The sequence below is a fragment of the Jaculus jaculus genome, chromosome 6 (genome assembly GCF_020740685.1).
Source record: "Jaculus jaculus isolate mJacJac1 chromosome 6, mJacJac1.mat.Y.cur, whole genome shotgun sequence".
Lineage (NCBI taxonomy): Eukaryota > Metazoa > Chordata > Mammalia > Rodentia > Dipodidae > Jaculus > Jaculus jaculus.
Window position 1 is genome coordinate 107893532 of NC_059107.1, and position 20076 is coordinate 107913607.

At 40.5% G+C, this 20076-nt stretch overlaps 1 protein-coding gene across 2 annotated transcripts in view; it reads left to right on the forward strand.

Annotated features, from left to right (window-relative positions):
* Positions 1-254: 254 nt before the first annotated feature.
* Xpot (exportin for tRNA) overlaps positions 255-20076 on the forward strand; it is a 45082-nt gene continuing 25260 nt past the window's right edge. Inside the window, exons 1-11 of one of the 2 annotated variants that reach the window (XM_004650056.2) lie at positions 255-370; positions 3689-3822; positions 8198-8280; positions 10676-10732; positions 12626-12695; positions 13588-13806; positions 16116-16300; positions 16717-16885; positions 17923-18159; positions 19460-19498; positions 19632-19694. In XM_004650056.2, the coding sequence (XP_004650113.1) occupies positions 3763-3822; positions 8198-8280; positions 10676-10732; positions 12626-12695; positions 13588-13806; positions 16116-16300; positions 16717-16885; positions 17923-18159; positions 19460-19498; positions 19632-19694 (1182 nt within the window). In that variant the 5' untranslated portion in view covers positions 255-370; positions 3689-3762. Of the gene's footprint in view, positions 371-3688; positions 3823-8197; positions 8281-10675; positions 10733-12625; positions 12696-13587; positions 13807-16115; positions 16301-16716; positions 16886-17922; positions 18160-19459; positions 19499-19631; positions 19695-20076 lie in introns of those variants that run through there. The other variant, XM_045152400.1, reaches the window with a different exon arrangement.

The following is a 20076-nucleotide window of genomic DNA, read 5'->3' on the forward strand; positions in this document are numbered from 1 at the left end:
CGCCGGTCCGCGCGGCACCGACGCGGGGAGCGCGCTTCGCGCTGACTCAGCGGCGGTGGCGGCGGCGGCGGCGCTAGCAGGTCCTCACGCTCTGTCCCTTCCTCGGGCGCCGACCCCGCCCGCTGGCCAGCCGGCCGGCCTGCCTGTCTGCTCAGTGCCCTGCTAGGGAAGGCGCCCGGGCACGCCGAGCGGGGAAGGGAGCGCGGCCCGGCCAGCTTCGTGTCGGTCGGCAGCGCGGCGCTGCGGCCGTGGCGGAGGACTATCGCCGCCTGGAGGGCCGCTCTCCCCGCGCCCTGCGTGCGCGGCCGCTCGCTCGGCTGGCCGGCCTTCGGGAGTGCAGGCGGGCGGCGGAGATGGAGTGATAGGGAAGGTGAGTCGGCTCGATCCGCGCCAGGCTGCGAAGAGCTTTGCCCAGCCAGGGCGGATCGGCCCCGGGAGCCCGGCGCTGGGCTGCGGGCCGGGGACCCTAGGTGGCGGGGCGGGTTGGAGCGTCCCGAGTGCGTGGCGGCCAGTGGCTGGGTGTGTTTCATCACCCGATCGGCCACGAGGCTTCGTTTAGGGAGGGATCCGGGAGAAGGATGGGGGTGAGTCCGTGCCCCCCAACCCCATGTGTACAGTTGGAGTGTCTCCCACCAATTTCAACTGTACAGACCGCAAAAGTTGATTTGGTCCCCAACCCAGGATAAAAAGGAAAGTGTTATTTCTGTGTAATAATTTGCCAGCAAGGACATTCCATTTCCCCTCTTTCCTTCCTGCAGTCGTGTAGCCGTGGAGAAGCGTGATGTTTCCCTGTAACCAGAAAAACGAGTACTTTTTGAAAGCACTAATTAGTTGTTACTGGGGGAAGTTACGTTGTATTAAAGCGACTTGTCAGCCTGATGTTAAAAGACTGGGAAGATTAAGTCCTAATCTTTTAAACAGTCTTAAGTAGGTGTGGAGGAATTTTTCAAATTGTTTGATTCTTGACTTCATGGCTATCCAGGCTTTATATTTTAAAGGTTGCTCTCGCCCCACCTTTGCAGGATGTAAAATTGAAATGTACCATATTGTAACAAAAGTGGAAACCTGCAGTGGCTATGTCCTGTTAGAGTACCATGTGCGCCTGCCCAGCTTTTTTTGTTTTGTTTTCCGAGGTAGGGTCTCCACCCAGGCTGACCTGGGATTCACTGTGTAGTTTCAGGGTCGCCTCAACTCATGGCGATCCTTCTACCTCTGCTTCTGGAGTGCTGGATTAAACATGCCAGCTTTTTTATTGAGAAGCTTGTTACCTTTTTACTCAGGCTTAACTTTTTAGTTCTTAGCTCCATTGCATATTGATCATCCAAGTGTTTTTTTCTGGGTTGTGTAACTGTAACAAATTTGTTCCCTTGGGTTGTTCATTGACCATGTTTTTCCACAACACTTTTTTTTTCTTTTTCCCTAGGCAGGGTCTCACTCTAGCCCTGTCTGACCTGGAAGTCACTGCAGCTCTAGGTTGCCCACAAACATTAGGATCCTCCTACCTCAGCTTCCCTAGTGCAGGGATTAAAGTTGTGGGCCACCATTCCCAGTTTTCCGTTATCAAAACTCAGAGTGGAGTAACAGACTTTAAGTAGTTTTACCTAAAGCTCTGACAAATTAAGAAGGGCATCACAAGATTTCTCAGACTGAAATTCCAAAATTGCCTTTTCTATATATAGAGAATTGGTACTCAATTTTTCTTGTCATTTTTGTCCCAGGCAGGAAAATATCTTTTTTGTTTTGTTTTCCTATCTGTTCAAAATATTGTTTTACTAGTTTAGGAATGTTCCAGATAGTTCCCATCCCCTGTGTCCCCACCTCTGAATTTATAACCTTTTGAGGACCACTATGTCCCCTTTGCAAGCATCATATCATTAAACCGTGGAATCTTTGCAACTTTATAAAGTAGATTGCCATTTTCCTATTTCAGTAGATAGGAAAGGGATATCAGGTTTTGTTTGTGGCTCTAGTTTAAAAAGAAAATGGCAAGATTGGACTGTAACTTCAGAACTTTTTAAACCTCAATCCTAGGAACATGGTGATGAGTATTCCAGACAGCCTTGCCTTTGGAGATTACTGAGAGATAACTAACTGGCAGTGCCAGCATGGTGGTGCTTAGAAGGGGTAGCTCATCCAATTTGGTAGGGTTGGATAGTAGTCAAAGAAACGTTCTTGAAAGAGAGGACCTATGAGTTGAGATTTGAAGGACTTCTGGAGTTTAACCTAGTAACTGAAAAGAGCAGTGTGTGCAAAGCCAGAAGGCAGAATACTACTGTAGAACTGCCATGTGATACAGTGTTGCAGACCTTCCTGAATTGGGGTGCAGGCTGGTAAGGAGTTCATTCAGAAGTACTTGGATCTTAGTCCTGTGGGACAGTAGGGAGTTACATTGCCTTGCCTTGGTCTTCAGGTGTGCTATGAATGGTAGGAGAAAAGGGTGAGCTTTCTTCCTAAGACTCTTAGCTCATATCCTGATTTATCATTTGATCCCAGCAGGCTCAGGGAAGGCAAAAAAGCCTAGGCTTCCTGTAACCTGGATCTGATCCTGGCTTCACCATTGCTAAAAGGTTGTGCTGCCTACCCTACCTACCTTGATTAGTCTCTTGGCCTCTAATGATTCTTTTTGGTTATGGAAATTTTAAAAACAAAAAAGCCTCACAGCTTTGTAACAGGAACAGTAAGGAAACAAAGTTATCTCTTTGCCCTCACAGAGTTGCAGAAAATGTGGTTTTCACATTGTTTTGAGTTTGCCACACATTTGCTCAAAACAAATATATAGTCTTTCTAAAATCATATGCATTTTGGGGCTTTCCATGTTCTGATTTGAAAATGTTAGATTATATTGTAGTATTTTTTTTTAAAAGAAGTTCTTACGAGACATCAGTGTAAGTCATCTATAAATTCTGTATGTGCTGTTATGGTTTTCTTTGAAATACATTTCTAGAATTGGCTGGCCAGAGAAGAGATCTGTGAAGGCAGAACTAGCCCATTGTTGAAAAGCTAAATGATTGGTTTTCACTTGTATAGCCTTCCCTCTTTCATGTGGCTTCTTGTTCAGTATTTTGTAAGCACTCCAGTAAGAGATCACTCATTCTCGTTATTTAAAAGATTTTTATACTGTCAGAGTAGGGAAATTATTGTAGTTACTACAAGAAGACATAGATTTGTCCTTTTTTTTTTTTTTTTTGGGTTTTTCGAGGTAGTGTCTCACTCTAGCCCAGGCTGACCTGAAATTCACTATGGAGTCTCAGGGTGGCCTCGAACTTACAGTGATCCTCCTACCTCTGCCTCCCAAGTGCTGGGACTAAAGGCGTGCGCCACCACGCCCGGCTAGATTTGTCCTTTTTTAAACCTAAGCACACAGTTGGCACTTTAAGAATAGCAGGTAAGTAATCACACTGCTTACTTCAGAGACTAATGCTGTTTGAAGAAGAGAATTACTTTCTGTACTGTGTTGAAGATTTTGCAGAAAAAAGTAACTTGAGTACCTTAATGACATATTTTAGCATTTTCAAGATTACATTGGTATAGTAGGTATCAGAGCCCATTCTTCTAAGACTTTATGCTCCTTTAATTGTCATATGGGTGAATTTCAAAAATTCTATAAACATTTAAATCTGTATATTTTGCATCCACTTAATATATCCTGAATAATCGAGTATTGTTTTACTCTTATTTTTATGTGCAGATGTTTGTGGATTTTTCTGTGGGATCAGAGGCCACAACTATTGTACCCAGAGAACTCCACGTTTAACAGCAGGGATGGATGAACAGGCTCTCTTAGGGCTAAATCCAAATGCTGACTCAGACTTCAGACAACGGGTAAGTTAGCTTGATCACTTTTTAAAGCCAAGTTACCACAAATGTGCATTAGAGGCTTTGAATAAAGACTCTCTGAGAAGGTATAGGAGTAAACAAGTTTGCAGTAAGTATATTCTAAATGTGATTTATTTTTGTCTAGTTGGTTGATGTGAGATAGGTTTATTAAAAGTTATACTACAGGACTGGAGAGATGGCTCAGCAGGTAAGGTGCTTACCTGCAAACCTAAGGACCGTGGTTCAGTTCCCCGGTACCCTTGTAAAGTCAGATGCACAAAGTGGTGCATGCATGTGGAGCTCATCCCCAGTACCGATGTAAAGCCATGTGCACAAAGTGATGCATGCACATGGAGTTTGCTTGCAATGGCCGTGGCTGAGGTTCTGGAGTGTCCATCCCCCCCCTTGTCCCCTCTCTGCTTGCAAATAAATAAAAATATTTTTAAAAAGTTATACTGTAGAGCTCAGGAAACTTTCTTTAGTAGCACATGTACATATTTTATTTTCCCATGGGTTGATTTGAATTATGTGCGTTGTAAAACCCTTCGATTAGTGACATTGGTTACTTAGAACAGGTAGACATGTGAATAAACAGTTTGATATGTCATGTCTTGAGTTACATACAATGACTGCATGATAGGAAATTCATTAAGAGATGTTAATACTCGGATAAATGTAAACAATTAAACATATTACAGCCTATAACTATGAGACTGACTCTGAATGATAAAAGAATCCAAAGGACAAACCTTTAATTAAATTTTTTTTTACAGACATGTGGGTGTTCTGAAGTACAGGATCAGAGGATAGAGAGGAATTTTCATTCTTCTCTACTTCTCATAGCATAGGTTACTTTCTATATTATTTCTATGTACTTTCTGGGCTAAAATCTTTTCACTAAATAGTGTAGTCATTTTTGTTTTGCTTTTAAGCAGAGACTTTTTTTATTGTGTGTTGTTTTTCGAGGTGGGGTCTCACTCTGGCCCAGGCTGACCTGAAATTCACTATGCAGTCTCAGGGTGGCCTCGAACTCATGGCAATCATCCTACCTCTGCCTCCCAAGTGCTGGGATTAAAGGCATGTGCACCATGTCCAACGAGATTTTTTTTTTTAAGTAGTAAAAAAAAGTTCAAGTAGTTTCTAATGTAGTGAATGCCTGTGTTGTTAATAAGTAGCCAGCTTACTGCAGATGCAGGAAATAACAGGATTGAGACTTCATTGTCTGGCCAATTCAAAGATACCTCTCAAACTAGTTAGAACATCAAAAGACATGAAAAGCCTATGTCATCAGTGTAAAGGTTTCTTTTCACAGGAGTTTAAGCTATCTACCTTCAAAGTAATTGAAACAGAATCTTACTTTTAGTCTACATTTGTGTTACATGCTCACTATAATTACAAGCCTTTAGCTGTCTTTTACATTATTAGATGAAGTTCCCTGTTTTGTTTGTTTTTATTTTTGATTGTGTTTGTTTATTTGTTTTTATGCTGGAGATTGAACCTAGGTCCTCCTACTATATACTAGGCAAACACTCCCATTAAGCTACATCCTGGAATTTTGAGACAGAGTTACTATGTTACCCAGACTGGCCTAGTACTCACTATGTAATCCAGATTGGCCTCTAATGTGCCATAGTCCTCTGCCTCAGCCTCCCAACCCTGAGATTACTGGCATGAATTACCACATCCAGCTATCCCCCCCCCCCCCCACCACCACCTTTTAAAAAATTTATTTGCAAGTAGGGAGAGAGAATGAGCATGCCTGGACCTCTTGCCAATGCAAATGAACTCCAGATGCGTGCACCACTTTGTAAATTTGGCTTTACATAGGTACTGGGGAATTGAACCTGGGCCATTAGGCTTTGCAGGAAGTGTCTTTAACCACTGATCCATCTCCCCAGCCCTGACGTTCACTTTTTGAAATCTGCTTTTTTTAGAAATTAAGTAACAGATACATAAAAATGTGCTATACTTTTCTTCAGAAAAGAAAACTGGTAACATTATTAGTGGTTTTAATACAGAAGTTGTACTTTTTGTCAGTAAAAATGCATTCTGTCATAGGAATATTTTAAGCATGTAAGCTTAACCTGATATCCCATTCATCAACCTGAGTAACGATCAGTGAGGATGAGAAGAAAGGACTCTTGTAGAACAGTGAATCTGGATAGTTCTGATGTTACAGTTCAGAACTAGGGGAGCTTTTCAGTTTGGTGTTCAGGTGACTTAACGGTCAGCCCCAGTTGCTCAGATGCCCATAAGTAGCTCTCTGTTTTCTGCATGGGCGATGTGAGGTAGCTGAATGTCTGTGTTGTCACTTGGATGCAGAGAAGAGGGATGGGCTAGAAGAACAAGGTGATGAAAGTAATCTTGTACATCATTGCCCCAAAAGTTTTTTGGTTTTTTTAGAAGCAGGGTCTCACTCTAGCTCCAGACTGGCCTCGATCCTCTGCCTCCCAAGTGCTGGGATAAAAGGCATGCACCACCATCCCTAGCTCACAGAAGCTTTTTTTTTTTTTCAAGTTTGTTTGTTTTTTGTAAATATTTTATTTTTATTTGTTTACTTATGAGAGAATGGGCACACCTCTAGCCATTGCAAATGAACTCCAGATGCATGTGCCCTCATGTGTATCTGGCTTACGTGGGTTCTAGGGAATCAAACCTGGGTCCTTAGGCTTTGCAGGCAAGCACTTTAACCATTAAGACAACTCAGCAGCCCTCACAAGTTTTTTTTTGTTTCTTGTTTTTTTTTTTTTTCTTTTGAAGCAGGGTCTCATTCTAGCTCAGGCTGACCTGGAGTTCACTGTGTATTCTCAGGATGGCCTCGAACTCACAGCGACCCTCTTACCTCTGCCTCCTAAGTGCTGGCAATAAAGGCATGTGCCACCACATCTGGCTCAAAAGTTTTTAATGCTAGTGATACAGGGACTGAGTATACAAACAAAAATGTGAGTGTCCAGGTTATTTCCCTTCCTCCCCACTTTTAAAAAATGGAATGCTCCTGGGCTGGAGAGATGGCTTAGCTGTTAAGGTGCTTGCCTGCGAAGCCTTAGTACCCAGGTTTGATTCTCCAGATCCCATGTAAACCAGATTCACAAGGTGGTGCATGCATCTGGAGTTCATTCACTGTGGCTGGATGCCTTGCCCATTCTCTTTGTCTCTATCTTAGGCTTGAGATACTCTTCACAAGTTAGGGTGACTTTACTATTTGCTTGTTATCGATCGTCTGTGAATTCTGCACATAGTGGACTATGCAGTGTACAAGGACCATGTGACACCCATGCTCCCAGGTGTCTGGGAGAGCAATGTAGCCAGCGTGGCATCCATTCAGCAGTGCACCGCTGCTGGTGGCAGTCTAGATTGTGATTGTGAGAGTGCTGAAAAACATTTCCAAAAGCTTTTACTTTTAATTTTGATATTTCCCAGAGTTAATATCATGCACATGTATGCCATCCTTCATTGTTAGAGAATTTGCATAGATGAAATAATGTATGCATTATTTTCTCTTACATAATGAATTTAATAGATTTGCTGTGAAATAAGAAAGTACCCTCATGTGTTGTTTGATAACTGCACATACCACAGTGTTAACTGTCCTTGATAACTTGCTTCAGTATTCTCCCTCAGATACTGTGATAACTGACATCTGCAGGCCAGTATTGTGCTGTAAAGAAATAGGAGTTTGAGTATCTGATAGACTTTGTCATGGATTTGGTCTTTTGTAACATACATACATATGTACATACATACATACATACATACATACATACATACCATACATACATACATACATATATATTTATGTGGGGGCAGATAGAGAAAGAACAGGTATGCAGGACCTACTAGCCACTGCATATGATCTCCAGATGCATGCACCACCTTGTGCATCTGGCTTATCTGGGTACTGGGGAATCAAACCTTGGTCCTTAGGCTTCACAGGCAGCACCTTAATCATTAAGCCATCTGTCCAGCCCTGGTATGTGTGTATGTATGTATGTGTTTATTTATTTTGAGAGGGAAAGTGGAGAGAGAGAATGGATGCACCAGAGCCTTCAGCCACTGTGAACTCCAGACACGTGCGCCCCCTTGTGCACATGTGTGATATTATGCATTGTGTCACTGTGTGCCTTATGTGGGTCCTGGAGATTGAAACATGATTTCTTAGGTTTTGCAAGCAAGCGCCTTAACCACTAAGCTATCTATCCAGCCCCATGGTCTTTTTTTGAAATTATTATTAATGATTTGCATGTTGTACATATTCAGAAGCCTGAGTTGGATTAGTTTTTCTATTAAATTTGTTGATTTTTCTACTCTCAAAATATTCAGGACTAGTAGGACATTGAAATTGACTATTCCAAATGCATTTCTTTGTTTTGCAATTTTACAGGCCCTGGCCTATTTTGAGCAGTTAAAGATTTCCCCAGATGCCTGGCAAGTGTGTGCAGAAGCTCTAGCACAGAGAACATACAGGTAATTACAACAAAACTGCTATGTCATGTAAAAGAATTTAAGTTTCTGTGAATATGATAGGATCCTTAATTTTACCTGTATTTGAAAAGTGTACATGAAAACATTTTGTGACTTGCCTTTTAGAAAAAAAAATTATATATCTGTTTAATATACAAGTGAGAAAAGTAATGGGCCAATAGTTGGGCCACTCCAAAGCTGATATTTCAGTAAAATTATCCTTTGCTCTATGTCATATACCTGATAGCCAATCCCAGCTGGAATAGACTAAAGGAAACGCTTCCTTGTCTTACAATTGGGAATGAAGGAGGTGATCATGAATGGTGTCTATCTTGACTTGAAGCCTCAGCCTCCAGTATGTCCATGCTTAGTTACCATTCTGTGGTGTTATACCAAGGTCATCTTCACCTCTGGCTTGTTGATCAGTTTGCAGCATGGATCTCTGCAGTGAACTGAGGGACTGTGAGTGTAGATTCCTCCAGTTCTCAAATCCTCTGCTGGTTGAGGCCACATCAAATTTAGGCAAGTTCCCCCTTCAATGTGACTTCTTATGAAGTCTTTATAAAGTAACAAGCTTAAATTAATTTTTTTAATTAAAAAAAGTAGAAGCCAGGTGTGGTGGTGCATGCCTTTAATCCCTGCACTCAGGAGGCAGAGGTAGGATTGCTATGAGTTCAAGGCGAGCCTGGAGACTACATAGTGAATTCCAGGCAGGTCAGTCTGGGCTACAGTGGGACCCTACCTGTGTGTGTGTGTGGGGGGGGGGCACACAAGGAGACATGGTGGAGCCTGCATGTATTCCCAGCAATTTGGATGTTGGGGTAGGAGGATCAGAAGTTCAGGGCTAGCTTCTCTACACATAGCAAGCTGGAAGCCAACCTGGGCCACACAAGACCTTGTCTCAAAAACCAAAAATGATAGAAACTCTTTTATTCATTTGATCATTAGTTGTTAGCTTCTTATTAACAGAAATTAACATCATAGGACTATAGGAAAGAGCAGACTAGCAGTACACAAGCAACCCATCAGTGGGAGCATGCTCACATGACTTTAGTGATGGCCTTCTGACTAGAGTTGTTACAGTGCTGTCTGTTATCCTGGTTGACAGCTGAAACCTGTTGCTTGAGTTGATTGAAAATTGGTTTTCAGAACATGTTAGATGCTTAGAGTAATTAAAAGGTCGCTCCCCCTGCCCCATGGGCCTTTATGAGAGAGACAGGAGAGAGAATTGGAGTGCCAGGGCCTCTAGCCATTACAGTTGAAGTCCAGATGTGTGTGCCACCTTATATGTATACACAGACTTGTGCATTTGTGTCACCTTTGTGTGTCTGGCTTTGTGGACCTGGAGAGTGGAACATGGGTCCTTAGGCTTCGAAGGCAAGTGCCTTAACCCCTAAACCAACTCTGCAGCCCAAGAGATGGTTTTTAATTGAAGGCTTCCTCTAGTTTCTTGCTTAAATTAAAAAGACCTTACATAATTCAGTTAAGGTGATGATGTTATTCACAGTGAAGACAGAAACCTATGGTCTTAGAAGAGATATTAATTAAATCTCACTAGAAATCTCCATTATGGAGATTTGGACTAATACTTTATATAGGAAAAACTGTTCCATGACTAAGCTTGTCCTAAACCTACTGCCTTGACGGAGCAGACTGTCATGCAGACTCTGCAGGGATTGATCAGGGTTGGTATCATGCCCATTACAACCCTACATCACCCCAAGAGACAGTGGGAAGTGGAAAATTTGTGGGTGCTCATTTTTGTTCCTATCTTATAAAGGAACTGTTCTTGTAATTTAATTTCCTGAGTGTACTTTGTGGGTGGACGCATAGTCATCCACCTGGCTCTGCTTGTTTTACATTTATCCATAAGAGCTCTGGCTAGGCTTGTGTTCCCAGAAGGCTTAGAGGTACATCTGTGATTTGACACGGTGCCTTGTTTGTCGTACTATTTGTCATCTTGCATTATTCTGGGAGTCCTGAATCTTCACATCTAGAATTTAGGGGAAATGGCTTGTACTTATAAAGCACTTTATATAAGATTTATATTGAATGTGTGGTTGTGGCTGTTTTACTTGCCAGATTTTAATAGAAGTATTAAATATCGCATATAACTTGAGTTCTCTTTACTTTTTAAACAAATAGATTTGAATGAATGAGATTGGGGTTGAGAGTATGGCATGTTAGTACAATATTCGCCAGGTATATCAGGCCCTGTTTTAGATCCCTAGCATGGAAAAATAAAACAAAACAATAATAAAAATAAACTGACATTGGTAAGTAGAAAACAATTCAAGGGGTTTCATTTGAAATACTAGATAGTTGTTAATTCAGTAATATTTTGTTGTTGTTTCCCCCAGTTTACATTCTGATTATCTAACTTGTTTTTATTTTTCAGTGATGATCACATAAAGTTTTTCTGCTTTCAAGTATTAGAACATCAAGTTAAATACAAGTAAGGCTTTTCTCACTGTTTGATTCAGATTCATGGAGAGATTTTTGTTTGTTTGTTTGTTTGTTTTGGTTTTTCAAGGTAGGGTCTCAATGTAGCTCAGGCCGACCTGGAGTTCACTATGTAGTCTCAGGGTGGCCTTGAACTCACCACGATCCTCCTACCCCTATCTTCCAAGTACTGGGATTAAAGGCGTGCACCACCGCACCTGGCAAGATACTTTAAAAGAAAAAACAAAAAACTATTTGTTTGAGAGAAAGCAGCAGATAGGGAGAGAGAATGAGCATGCCAGGATCTTTAGCTGCTGCAAACAAACTCCAGACGCATGTGCCACCATATGCATCTGGTTTACATGGGTCCTGGGAAATCAAACCTGGATCTCTTGGCTTTCCAGGCAAGCATCTTAACCACTAAGCCATCTCTCCAGCCCAAAAGATACTTTTTAAATTTGTTTTTTCTTCCTTTAAAGAAACAGTAATGCAAGTAGTCAATTACCAGTGTGCACAGGTTACAAAATTGTTTTAGGGTTTAGAGAGATGGCTCATCAATGAAGGGCACTTAACTTTCAAAGCCTAATGACTTGAGTTTGATTCCCCAGTACCCACATAAAGCCAAATATTCAAAGTGGTACATGTATTTGGAGTTCATTTGCAGTGGCAAGAGGCCATGGTGCACCTATTCACTGTCTCTCTGTCTCCTGCTATTTCTCCTTGCAAATAAAAATAAGATGTTGGTTTTAGAAAACATTTTGACTTGCTCACACTGACTTGGCTGGTTGTAAAAGTACAGACATTTCATACACACAAAGTAAATTTAAATTTCCAGGTTCTCTAAAAGAATCAGAAGATGTAGCAATAGTAATAGTATGCCTTTTTCTGTTAGTCTGTTTTTGTTTTTCAAGGTAGGGTTTCTCTAGTTCGGGCTGACCTGGAATTTACTGTGTCGTTTCAGGATGGCCTCGAACTCACAGTGATCCTCCTACCTCTGCTTCCCGAATACTGAGATTAAAGGCGTACACCACCACGCCCAGCACCCTATTTTTCTTTTTAATATTATTTTATGAGAGAGAGAATTGATGATCTAGGGCCTTAGCCACTGCAAACAGACCCCAGACACATGCACCACCTTGTGCATGTGGCTTACATAGGTCCTGGGGAGTCAAACCTGGGTCCTTAAGCTTCGCAGGCAAGCGCCTTAGCTGCTAAGCCATCTCCCCACTCCAATTGGCCTATTTTCTAATGTAAGGAGTAGCTCTGTGTTTAAAACCCATTTTTTCATAAAGGAAAAACAGTTATCTGCCAATTTATCCTTTTTTAAAATTTATTTATTTGCATATGTGTGTGCATATTGTGCATGCATGCACACATGCCAGAGTCTTACCAGACAGCAGGAGATGCTGTTGCTACTTTTTGCACCTGGCTTTATATAGGTAGCTGGGGAATCGAACCTGGGACAGCAGACTTTGCAGTGCTGAGCCATCTCCCCAGCACCTTTTCTGATTCTGTACACCACAGAACATGGATTAATTTTTCTATTTGAAAAGTTGCAAACCTAGTTGGGCATGGTGGCACGTGCCTTTAATACCAGAACTCAAGAGGCTGAGGTAGGATTGCTGTGAATTCAAGGCCAGTGTGAGACTGCATAGTGAATTGCAGAGCAGCCTGGGCTAGAGCAAGACCCTTCTTTGAAAAACCAGAAAAAAACAAAAAGAAAGAAAGATTGCAAACCTCCCCTAGCTGATGCTGTCATTCATGTGTTCTTTATAACAATATTACTAGGCATTTGTAGCTTATTTTAGACTTGAGATAACTGAGTGCCATAAAACTTTACACTTCAAATGATTTTTCAAAGCCATAGACACCAAACATAGCCACTCTTTTTCTCTCTTTTGAACAGATATTCAGAACTAACCTCTGTTCAACAACAGCTAATTAGGGAGACACTGATATCGTGGCTTCAAGCTCAGGTAAAATAGTTAATTTCATTCAATGCCTCATATTATCAACTATTTCATTTTTAATATTAATAGAAAAGTGTTGGTTTTAAAGATCACAGACAGGAAGAAACTTAGTTTTAATTACTTTCTATATCATATTGTAGAAACTTTGGCTTTAAAAGGCACTATTACTATTATATTTTTATTATTTATTTTTAAATTCATTGTCAGTAATTGCTTTTCTCATTGGCTGTTACAGCTGCGCCCTATTGAACAGCCTCTTTACAAGAACCTTTTCAAAGAGATGATTTTTTTATTCACAACATGCTCCTTTTGATTTATTGTAGCTAATCTTAACATAAAGCAGTTGTGTAGCTAGTTTTTTTTTTTATCTTCTTTGACGACCCGACAGACAGAAGAAAAATAAATTTTTTTCTTAGAGGAAATTATATGAATTATTAAAACTCCTGAAATATGAGATGTAACAATGAACCAGTTTTGGTGGTTCATGCCTATAATCCTGTAATTCAAAAGGCAGAGGGAGAAGGATTGTGAATTCAAGGCCATTTGGGGTATATAACAAGATCAAGGACAACATGAGCTGCATAGAAAGGCCGTCTCAAAGAAACAAAGGCTGGGATGTAGCTCAGTGGTAGAATGCTTGCCTGGCATGTACAAGGTCCTGGACTCAATCCCTAGTACCATAAGACAAAAACCACTAGGAGGCAACCATCATTCGCTTGTTACCTATCTGGCTGTTCACTTAATACTTAGGTAATTTTGACACAGTTTTGTGACATTGCTAATGTGAGTAATGTTGAAGTTTACTTGGGATTTGCTTATTAATGAAAGGGGGAAAATAATTTTATTTTTAATTTTTTTCAGCTTGAATTCAATTTTATGCAATATTTCTGTTTGTTAGATGCTGAATCCCCAACCAGAGAAGACTTTTATAAGAAATAAAGCAGCCCAAGTCTTCGCCTTGCTTTTTGTTACAGAATATCTCACTAAATGGCCCAAGTTTTTTTTTGATATTCTCTCAGTTGTGGACCTAAACCCTAAGGGAGTAGATTTGTACCTCCGAATCCTCATGGCCATTGATTCTGAGTTGGTGGATCGTGATGTGGTCCATACATCAGAGGTAAGTCACTTCCTTCAGTTTTTAATGCAGATCTGTAGGAGAAAAACAAACTTAATGAAAGGGAATGGTAACTCTTTTTTTTTTTTTTTTCTTTTCTTTTAAAGTTTACTTGAGAGAGGAAGGGAGGGAGAGAGGGTGAGGGAGAGGCAGATAGAGGCAGGACCTCCAGCCACTGCAAATGAACTCCAGGTGCATGGCTACCTTGTGCATCTGGCTTGTGTGGGTGCTAGGGAATCGAACGTTGGTTCTTAGGCTTTGTAGGCAAATGTCTTAATTGCCAAGCCATTTCTCTGGCCCAATAAATCTTTTTACTTTTACACATTCTTTTTTTGGCTTTTTAAACTTTTTTTAAAAAATTTTATTTTTGGGCTGGAGAGATGGCTTAGTGGTTAAGCGCTTGCCTTTGAAGCCTAAGGACCCTGGTTCAAGGCTTGATTCCCCAGGACCCACATTAGCCAGATGCATAGGGGGTGCACACATCTGGAGTGTGTTTGTAATGGCTGGAAGCCCTGGCATGCCCATTCTCTCTCTCTCTCTCTCTCTCTCTCTCTCTCTCTCTGTCACTCTCAAATAAATAAATAAAAATGAATTTAAAAATTTATTTTTATTTATTTATTTGAGAGAGAATGGGTGCACCCAGGGCCTTCAGCCACTGAAAATGCACTCCAGACACACATGCTCCCTTGTGCATCTGGCTTACATGGGTTCTGGGGAATCAAACCTGGGTCCTTTGGCTTAGTAGGCAAGTGCCTTAACCGCTAAGCAATCTCTCCAGCCCTCTTTTACACATTCTTATGAATAATTACAATGTACCTAGTATCTTGAGTTTTGTTGACAGAAAAAATTGATTTTTTTTTCCCACAGATGTAGACTGACTGACAGAGCATTCATTAGATATTTAAAAGCTAGGAAAATACATTCACCAGAGAAATGGCACAAGTTGGCTTTCTCATTAATTTCTTGAGTGTGGCCTGTGGTTAATACTTCTGAAGGAGCAAGCTGAGTGTTGCTTACTGCTCCAGGTTAAGTCATGTTGTACAAGCAGTACTTATACTGTCTGCTGGTAGCTTTGGTTCTCCTTCCTTACAGGTGATGTTGCTGGTGGTTTTTCAGGATTGCAGTTCAACATAGTGCTCACACCTACCTCGGAGCACTTGCCTAGTCTGCACAGGGCCCTGGGTTTGATACTGAGCATGAAAGTGTCGGGAGGAAGAAGAGGAAGTTGTTGCAATAGTAGTAAGAACTGGGGATTTTAAGCAGGAGTTCCTAACACTTGGGAGATGCAGGCAGGAGAAACAGAGGTTTGAGGACAGCCTGAGTAACGCAGCAAGCCCTTATCTCAAAAAACACACACTAAAATTAGCTATAACTGTATTTAAGTTGCTGCCATTTCCTAAAACGTGTTTGTCCATGACTCAGAATATCACATGCTTAAGATTTCTAAGCTGTGCATGGCAGCACATGCCTTTAATTCCAGAACTCAGGAGGCAGAGATAGGTGGACTGCTTTGAGTTTGAGGCCAACCTGAGACTACATAGTAAATTCTAGGTCAGCCTGGGCTAGAGTGAGACCCTTCCTCAAAAAACCCAAACAAACGAATAACAACAACAAAAAGATTTCTAAGTAGTACTTATTTATAGCTTATATTTAATAAATTAAGCCTGGCACCAAGGAATAGAACGGAAAAAGGAAATGAAAAGAATCACAGGATATGGTTTTAGAGCTGATAAATAGGAAACCATGGTAGGGAATGTGTTAACAAGTCTAGAAGATAGTGCAGAGGAAATTACTGTGTGCAGATCTATTCAGATGTCAAAAGTTATTTTGGGGCTGGAGAGATGGCTTAGCGGTTAAGACACTTGCCTGTGAAACCAAAGGACCCAGGTTCAATTCCGCAGGACCCATGTAAACCAGATCCACAAAGGGCACATGCATGTGGAGTTTGTTTACAGTGGCTAAAGGCCCTGGTGCACCCATTCTCTGTCTTCTCTCTCTCCCTCTCTCTCTCTGCTTGCAAATAAATAAATAAAAATAAGTTAAAAAGAAAAAGAAAAAGAAGGCAAGTGTAAGAAGAAAAAAGTTATTTTGTAATATACTTCATATTTTTGTGTTTTTTAAGAAGTATCTATTTGTTTATTTGAGAGGTAGAGAAAATGGGGGCACTAGGGCTTCTAGCCACTGCAAATGAACTCCAGGCATCTGGCTTCATGTGGGTATGGGGGAATTGAACCCAGGTCCTTAAGCTTCGCAGGCAAGCACCTAAACCCCTGAACCATCTCCAGCTCTTTATTTTGTGTTTTGTTTTTTAGGAGGCTCGTAGGAATACTTTGATAAAAGATACTATGAGGGAACAGTGCATTCCAAATCTGGTGGAATCGTGGTACCAAATCTTACAAAATTACCAGTATACAAATTCAGAAGTGACATGTCAGTGCCTTGAAGTAGTTGGGGCTTATGTCTCTTGGATAGATTTATCCCTTATAGCCAATGATAGGTAAGTACGCCTATAATTTTTTTTTTATTTTTATTAACATTTTTCATGATTATAAAATATATCCCATGGTAATTCCCTCCCTCCCCACCCCCACACTTTCCCGTTTGAAATTCCATTCTCCATCATATTACCTCCCCATTATAATCATTGTAGTTACATATATACAATATCAACCTATTAAGTATCCTCCTCCCTTCCTTTCTCCACCCTTTATGTCTCCTTTTCAACTTACTGGCCTCTGCTACTAAGTATTTTCATTCTCACGCAGAAGCCCAGCCATCTGTAGCTAGGATCCACATATGAGAGCGAACATGTTCGCCTATAATTTTTACAATAGAAATCTAAAGAGTACAGAAAATAGCATTGAAAACTCATGTGTGAAAATAATAAAAACAGTTTTGTTACCCTCTTACTAGGTTTATAAATATGCTGCTAGGTCATATGTCAGTAGAAGTTCTACGGGAGGAAGCATGTGACTGTTTATTTGAAATTGTAAATAAAGGAATGGACCCTATTGATAAGATGAAGCTAGTAGAATCCTTGTGTCAAGTATTACAGACTGCTGGGTTTTTCAGCATTGACCAGGTCAGTAAATTTATATGGAATTTTGAAATTTGCAGATGGTAAACTAAATATAATAGCTTCTCCCCCTAAACATTGGAGCCTATACTTGAAGTGACAGTAAACGACTATGTCTAGAGAGCTAGCCATAAATGTTACTTAGAACATTTCTCTTACACAATCTATTATACCAGTTTCTCAATGTGAAGATCTGGATAGCACACTTCCCTGTGTGTTCTTTACAACTGTCCAGTGACTATAATGTAGCAAGGCAACATACTATTTACACAGAAATGCATGTTGACCAATTACTCCCATAATCATAAGTTGTTGGTTTTTTGTTTTTAAATTTTAGGCTTTTCAAGGTAGGGTCACTGTAGCTCAGGCTGATCTGGAATTCACTATGTAATCTCAGACTGGCCTCAAATTCATGTCTGTCCTCCTCCCTTTGCCTCCCTAATGCTAGGATTAAAGGCATACACCACCATGTCTGGCAATAAGCTGGGTTTTAATCTTATGTTTACATTCTAACACATTTGAGCTGTATCTGGTTTTTTAAAGAAAAACAAAATCTAAGACTTAATGTAGAGCCTGTCTGCCAGAGAACAGCTTAAAGGTAACTAATGAAGACATCTTTGTTCTGGCTTTAACACTGACAGTGACCTAAGTAAGCTAGGTTATTATAATAGCATTTTCATGTCTTTATAGGGAAGTTGAGGCCCAAATCAAATAGTCAGAAATTTTGCTACAGAACTGTTCAGCAAATTGAACAACACGGGGAGGAGATGGTTCTGACACAACTGCTTTCTTTTATTTAAGCTTTTATAAAGTTAGTAATGTCCACAGGACAGTAATAAAAATGACTGCTTTTAGAGTACTGTTAGATGTTAATGGTAGCAGAAGAATAACACATTCTGAAAATCCTCCTGTCAGAACTGATAACTGTCTGCTGTCTTAAAGAGAACCCTGTAATAGTCATTGGGTTCATCTAAAGGCTAGGGTTTTCCCTCCTACCCTTGCCCTAGATGGCTGTAATTGAGTTCTTTCTTGATTGCTTATAGGAAGAAGATGTGGATTTCCTGGCAAGATTTTCTAAGCTGGTAAATGGAATGGGACAGTCATTGATAGTTAGCTGGACTAAATTAATTAAGAATGGAGATATCAAGAATGCTCAAGAGGCACTCCAGGCTATCGAGACAAAAGTGGCACTTATGTTACAGCTGCTAGTTCATGAGGATGATGACATTTCTTCTAACATTATTGGGTTTTGTTATGATTATCTTCATATTTTGAAACAGGTAAGTTCTTGTTTTATTTTTTTTCCAGCACATTATATAAGGAGCTATAGCCATGGAAAATTGAAAACACCTGTAATTATTTAGTCCAGTGATATTTACCATTAATTACATAATGTATTTCTCTCTATTTTGTTTTATTATTGAAAAATTAAGAACACTGGACTTTCATAATTACATAAATTTAAAGTATTTACTAAAGAGAGAGAGAGAGAAAGAATGGGTGCACCAGGACCTCTAGTCACTGCAAACTAACTCCAGCTTGATGCGCCACCATGTGCATCTGGCTTACGTAGGTTCTGGTGAATCAAACCTGGGTCCTTGGGCTTTTCATGCAAGCACCTTAACCACTAAACTATCTCTCCAGGCTGAAAGTGTTTTATTAAAAAATCAAAAATGTAGCCTGGCATGGTGACACACACTTTTAATCTCTGTAGAGGATAACTAAATTTGAGGCCAGCCTGGGAACACTGAGATCCTAACTTGAAACCACCCACCCCCAAATAAGTAGCAAATGCTAGAAGACAAGAACAATAAAAGTTCTAACATTCACTAGATTGCACATGATGACATGCCAGTAATTCCAGCGCTTGGGAGGTGAAGGAGACAGGAAAGTAGTTCAAGTTTATCTGTAGTCCCAAAGGTGTTCATTGGAAGGGGGAGAGGGAGACAACAGAAGTAATGGGGGGAGGAGGGTTGAATATGATCAAAATACATTATATGAAAATGGGTCAGACATGTGTTAAGTACATAGGTGCTGCCAAATTCCCCTGCAAATTGAGATTCTACTTGTTGTTGCTGCTTTTATTTTTTTCTAGGTAGGGTCTCACTACAGCCCAGGCTGACCTGGAATTCACTATGTAGAACTCGTAGCAATCCTCCTACCTCTGCTCCTAAGGTGCTGGGATTAAAGGTGTGTGCCATCACACCTGGCCGAGATTTTTTTTTTCTTTCTTTCTTTCTTTTGTTTTTTTGAGGTAGGGTCTCACTCTGGTACAGGCTGACCCGGAATTCACTATGGAGTCTCAGAGTGGCCTCGAACTCACGGCAGTCCTCGTACCTCTGCCTCCCGAGTGCTGGGATTAAAGGCGTGTGCCACCACTTCCAGCTATTTTTTGCCTTTTTTTTTCTTTAAGTTTTTCTTGGTGTTGAGGATTAAATCTGGGGCCTATACATGCAAGGAAAGTGCTCTATAACCTAGCCATATGATCTCTGTGTATGTTTTAGAAGATCTTAGTTGATTAGAAAAACACTCTGATCTGTGACTAGAACTTCAGAAAAACTAATTATTGCTTTTTAACAGCTTACAGTGCTCTCAGATCAGCAAAAAGCTAATGTAGAGGTAAGTAACTCCCTTATGCTTTTTTAAACCAATGAAGGATTCATTTTCTGGAGTCTGCCTTGAAATATAGCTTAGTTACAAAATAAAACTAAAGAAACTGATTAACAAAAGTTATTTTATTCTTAACGCTTAGGCAATCATGTTGGCCGTAATGAAAAAACTGACTTACGATGAAGAATATAACTTTGAAAATGAGGTAAGGAGTTTTGCATCAAAGACATGCTAGTTTGATTGTTTGTTTACATTAAATTAATTATTTTTCACACTGCTTTTGGAGCCTTTTAAAACAAAAAATAGTATTTTATTTAAAAGTCCAATTCAGAGCTGGAAAGATGACTTAGTGGTTAAGGCATTTGCCTGCGAAGCCAAAGGACCCAGGTTCTATTCCCCAGGACTCACATAAGCCAGATGCACAGAGGGGCTCATGCGTCTGGAGTTTGTTTGCAGTGGCTACAGGCCCTGGCATGCCCATTCTCTCTGTGTCTGTATGTCTGTCTGTCTCTCTCTACCTCTGCTTGCAAATAAATAAATAAATAGTTTTAAAAATCCTATTCATACTGGTGTCAGTTTTGGATAAC